This window comes from Microtus ochrogaster (genome assembly GCF_000317375.1).
Source record: "Microtus ochrogaster isolate Prairie Vole_2 chromosome 6 unlocalized genomic scaffold, MicOch1.0 chr6_random_2, whole genome shotgun sequence".
Classification (NCBI taxonomy): Eukaryota; Metazoa; Chordata; class Mammalia; order Rodentia; family Cricetidae; genus Microtus; species Microtus ochrogaster.
In genome coordinates, this window is record NW_004949095.1 from 1,236,356 (window position 1) to 1,242,122 (window position 5,767).

Below are 5,767 nucleotides of genomic sequence, written 5' to 3' on the forward strand. Positions count from 1 at the left end.
CTTCCTTTTCTCCCTTTGGGGATGGTAATACATATTCTGTGCCACTGTGTGTTGGAAGTATGTGGCCTCCTTTTTTATTTTGATTTTACAGGGTGTTACAGTTAAGAGATTGCTTTGAACCTCTGTAGAAATTTTGAACTCCAAACTTTTAAACAGTGTTGAGACTGTGAAAGACTATGGGTACTTTTGAAATTAGACTAAATGTATTTTGCATTATGATATGGGTACAAGCTTAGGGTATAGTAGGAGACTGCTTGTTCTTTCTCAGCTGCCCAGACCTGAAATAATCATACAGAAACTGTATCAATTAAAACATCGCTTGGCCTATAGCTTAAGCTTCTTATTAACTAACTCTTACATCTTAAATTAACCCATTCCTAATATTTTATATTTTACCATGAGGCTCATGGTTTACTGGTAAGGTTTCAGGGAGGGGATCTTTCTCATTCAACAGTTATATGGCATCTCTCTGACTCAGCCTTCTTTTTTTCTCTATCTCTGTTTGGAATTCATACCTTATTCTATTCTGTGCTGCCATAGGCCCAAAGCATCTTCTTTATTGGCCAATGGTAATAGAACATATTCACAGTACACAAAGGGGAATCATATATCACCTCACCTTTTCTGTCTAAGAAGAAGCAGAGAGAAGAAAAGGGGGCCCTTTCCATCAGGTTTTTTATTTTTTTGGTTTTTTGATTCAGGGTTTCTCTGTAGCTTGGGCTAGCTCTTGTAGACCAGATTGGCCTTGAACTCACAGAGATCTGCCTGCTTTTGCTTCCTGAGTGCTAGGATTAAAGGCGTGTGTTACCACCGACAGGCTAGGTGTTTAGTTTTTAGAGACATGGTTAAAAAAATTCCACAGGAAAAACGATAGCACATGCATTTTATTTATTTATTTATTTATTTATTTATTTATTTATTTATTTAATGAAAGATTTCTGTGCCACCTCCTCCTATTTCCCTCCCCCTCCCCCAATCAAGTCCTCCTCCCTCGTCAGCCCGTAGAGCAATCAGGGTCCCTGCCCTGTCCTGTCCGTCCTCCTGAATATTAACCTTCATCAGGGGTTGAAAAGAGACAGACAGAGACCCACATTGGAGCACCGGACAGAAACCTCAAGGTCTAAATCAGGAGCAGAAGGAGAGAGAGCACGAGCAAGGAACTCATGCATTTTCGAATCACCAAAAGGGACACATAGAACCTGACAAAGCAACTGCAGGTACTCCAGGAAGGAGGTGACACCACCCAGGACGGGCCAGCATCCAAGGGGAAATACCTGACATTCCAAACCATTAGATAAAGTTACTAACCCTGAACCTGGACTGCACCCACACCCAGACTTGTTTGCGTGGTAAGGTCTGCCTATCTTTTTGAAATTCCTACATGGTCTGTTAGCAGAGGTAATTATGGGAGACTGACTTTAAGTATATTTGACTATTGGAACAAAGAGTGAATGCTATCGCTCTAATGCCTCCATTGTCCCTGCAGGAGGAGGAAGTCACTCTGCTGAGGTATTTTGGGAATGAATCCCATTTTGAAGGGAGAAATAACAGCTTCACAAGGTTTTTACAGATTTGACAGGGACTTTTCCAAAAGACAAGTGTTCCCGCAGCTCTGCTGACCAGGTTTCTCCATGTGAACGTGGACGTGGACATACACACCTCCGGTGGATCTCCTGTTGGTCTGTCAGCTGTGCATTCACTGTAAACAGGAGAGGGTTGGCCAAAGTCACACTTCCCTCTGACAGGAGCAAAGGGAGATGAAGAAGCCGACGAAGGCAGTGTTGACTCCTCTTTTACAGAGCTTGGCCAACAGAGGGTCAAGTTCAACTAAGAGACAGGTTATTATCGATGTTGTTTCATAAGCAGGATCTTACACAGCGTAGGTTAGACTCGTTTGTGCTGTACAGCTAAGACTCCTACTTCTTTAGTGTTGGAATGAAAAGCCTAGTCACCATGTCTACCTATGACTATTATAAGATTTTTTTTTGTTTTTGTTTGTTTGTTTTCGAGATGGGGTTTCTCTATGTAACAGTCCTGGCTGACCTGGAACTCACTCTGTAGACCAGGCTGGCCTTGAACTCACTGAGATCCACCTACCTCTGCCTCCCAAGTGCTGGGATTAAAGGTGTGAGCCATCTCTGGGAGTTTGAGGCCAGCCTGGTCTACAAGAGCTAGTTCCGGGACAGGCACCAAAGCTACAGAGAAATCCTGTTTCGAAAAACCAAAAAAAAAAAAAAAAAAAAGAGTGGTTTTGTTCGGACCGCTGATAGTGTTCTACCTCCACCCTTTCTTCTGCCCTTTATTCTCTCGTCCCCTTGACTTGTGGGTATTCTTGTCATTTTGGGTCATTATCGGGAAGGGACATGTGAATCTTTTCTTCCACACCTCCTCACTTAGGAAGTCCCGGGATCCTGGGGCTGGAGAGATGGACCAGCTGTTAAGAGCTCTTACTGAAACTTTTTTGTTTTTTTAAAGAAAGAAAAGGGCCCCCGGATTAGTGTTCCTTATATGTTCAGGGTTCTGATTTGAGGTCTAAAATTCTCCAAGTATTCAAATGCGGTGTTAGGGTGTTTATTCCATCAAGAATGAATTTCAGGAGAAGTGGTGTTCTGAACAAGCGTTTTGCCTCTGTGGAAGTTATAACATTGTTCCCCACAGTCCTGGGTGGCTGGGGAGACCTCCCATTTCAGAATTCTCATCTGTCAATAGGTGCTTTATGAAACCCTGGATCCATCGCGTCATTATGAAGGACTTCAGACTGCGGTTTGCTAAAGCAGAATAAATTTTCTTGGGGGTTGTACCGTTATGTACACACACACACACACACACACACACACACACACACGCCCATTGGCAGACAGGGCCACACCTCACAGCTCTGGAGGAAGCCACAGACCTCAGCTGTACCAGCGCAGCTCCGGCTAGGGGAACTTTCCGTGGAACTCGGGACGAACAGCCTCACAGCGACGACCTGTCGGTCCGCGGAGCGGAGCGCGGGGCGAGCGTGGACAGCGGGGAGTCGGCGTGCAGAGGATTCGGGCCGGGACTGGACGGCGGCGGGTCCCGGGAGCAGCAGAAGTTGGTGCCCGTGCGCGCTCCCGCCGTCCAGGGGCAGCCGCATCCCCGGCGCCCCCGGCAGCATCGCCGTCTCCAGCCAGCGCGGAACATGGCTGCGCCCCGCGCCACAGTCTCCTACGCGCTACTGCTGCTGCTGCTGTCCTCCGCCCTGCTCCGTCTCGGCTGTCGGGCGCGCTTCGCTGCCGAGCCGGACTCAGATGAGGACGGAGAGGAACCAGTGGCGTTCCCCGAGTCGCCCCTGCAGAGCCCTACGGTGCTCGTGGCTATCCTCGCCCGCAATGCCGCGCACACACTGCCTCACTTCCTCGGCTGCCTGGAGCGGCTGGACTACCCCAAGAGCAGGATGGCCATCTGGTGAGCGAGTTGGGGTCCCGGGCTTCCGCGGAGGGAGGACAGCTTGGCGCGCGTACATCCTCGCTGTCCGCAGGGGTTCTGCGCTGCGCGGGTGGTGGGACCGGGAGGGAGATGTGGGAACATATGAGCGAGAATCCGGTGGTCTTAACTTCCCTCACCCCGGCCCCCCACCATAAAGAATGAAGACTTTCAACCCCCCCCCCCTCCGCCGTTCATTTCTCGAGGTTTCTTCTCTATCCCCAAGCCATGAAGGGAAAGGAGAGAGAGTGTCTGTTGCCTCCAGATGCGTATACATAACTTAACTTGGGCTAGCAAAGGGGTCCGTAGAGGCTGGAGAGGTGGAGAATGAGGCGCCAGGACTTGCAGGTGCCAGGCTCCTGCTCCCTGCTTAGCTTGGCTCCTGGCCTTTCCCTGGGCTTTCTGAACCCAGGGATGGAGAGTACGTCGCTTTGTTTGGAGTCTTTCCAATCACATCACACTGTGGGCCGGTCTTCCTTGGGAGCTCCAGAAGGTTCCTGCCTGTTCAGCCTCCTGGGACACATTCCCGCTGCAGATGCAAACTTCTGTGAGGTTCTCTGGGGTTTTTGCTGGGGTGCGATGGAGTCGCTTTGGGGAGGATAAAGAGCCAAGTTTTGTCAGCTTGGTCCCTTTTGTGTTTGTTGTTGATTAGGACCGGCAATCAGTGGAAGTCTGTCCCCTTCCTCCTCTAGACCTCAGTCCGGGTTCCACACCTTTAAATCCAAGTGTTAGTGTAGAGTTGGCAGGAGGAGCTCTAGATGGTCTACGGAAGTAAAAGCTTGCCAGGGAAGACTAGCCATCAGATTGGCAGACAAACCTTGCTCGCATCCCTGAGAGTAACAGCTCAGGTCACTCTGGAGTGGTTTCGAAGGGAGCTGTCCCCAGACAAGCAGCATCTTAAAGCAGAGATGGGCAGAGAGAGGAAGAAGGAATTGGCAGGCTCGAAGTACCTGGTAGGAGAGATACTCCATCCAGTGCGAAAACAAACACGCGGCACAGTACAGCACTGTGGGCACACCGCTTCGCCACACACCCTGCCATACGTGACTGCTTCCACGGAGAAGAGCGTGTTGTGTGCAAAGAAAGCGGGAACGCTGGTGCACCCGGGGTGTGTGTGTGTGTGTGTGTGTGTGTGTGTGTGTGTGTGTGTGTGTTAACCACTTCCATGCCAGAAGACTTTTTAAATTGAGAGTCTCTTCCTGCTTCGTTTGCAAAAGAAATCTTCTACATAGGGTTTTGGTTTTTTATGCGCAGTTTAATTTTTTAAAAACCTTACAATATTTGCCAGAAGTTAGGAAGAGAAGAAGCAAGCACAGAGACTCACTTAGGGTCACAGAATTAGCAAATGGTGTGTTGACATAAGCCCTGTAAGGAAAGGAGCACTCACACTTCGAGGGTGTGGTTCACCATGGGGGGGGGGATGCTTGACTGCAGGAGCCTGAAGTCTCATTGTATCCAGTCAGAAAGCAGGGAGATGGATGTTGTTGTCTTCTTTTTACTCCATCCAGTACCCCCAACCATGGAACAGTACCGCCTTTAGTGGGAGGTCTTTGCTACTTTCATAGACATGCCCTTCATAGACGCAGCCAGAAGTGTCTTCCCATAGTGATTTTATTTTATTTTATTTTTTTATTTTTTTGGTTTTTCGAGACAGGGTTTCTCTGTGGCTTTGGAGCCTGTCCTGGAACTAGCTCTGTAGACCAGGCTGGTCTCGAACTCACAGAGATCCGCCTGCCTCTGCCTCCCAAGTGCTGGGATTAAAGGCGTGCGCCACCATCGCCCGGCCCCATAGTGATTTTAGATCCAAATCTAATCCAACTGGCCATCAACATTGACCACCACAAAAGGTAAGGCACAAATTTGACCTGTGAGTTTGTCTACATACTCCACAGCTCTTTAAAAGGTAGAAAGAATAGAAATGTGGAATAAGCAACATTTACAGACTATGAATTAGAATTTAGGATTTCTGAGTTGTTTCTCAATAGCTTGATATGCAATTTGGACCACATGCCATAGAATCCATAGACACTGATTTCTCATGAGTATGAGGGAGTTGGAATAAATGACTGAAAAAATTCTTTCTAGATCCTGAGTTCTACAGATTTTGTGATGTAACTGGAACCAACAAGCAACCGATGTCTATCCCAACTTCCATGAGTGTTCCAGATCACATGAGCACTGGTGTCTTGCTTAGATGAGGGGCATTTTGATTCTACATAGACCTTTGCACCTCTTTCTCCTTTTCTTCCCTTGTGGTCCATGTCACTGTCCTTATCCTTCGTGGTCAGTGTCTCAGTTAGGGTTTCTTTCTTTCTTT

General features: G+C 48.2%; 1 protein-coding gene across 2 annotated transcripts in view; it reads left to right on the top strand.

Moving 5' to 3' along the window:
* Window positions 1-2,494: 2,494 nt before the first annotated feature.
* Window positions 2,495-5,767, top strand: part of Colgalt2 (collagen beta(1-O)galactosyltransferase 2) — a 97,787-nt gene continuing 94,514 nt past the window's right edge. For both annotated transcript variants that reach the window (XM_026787635.1, XM_005363861.3), the window contains exon 1: window positions 2,495-3,432. In XM_026787635.1, coding sequence (XP_026643436.1) covers window positions 3,167-3,432 — 266 coding nt within the window. In that variant the 5' untranslated portion in view covers window positions 2,495-3,166. The remainder of the gene's footprint in view (window positions 3,433-5,767) is intronic.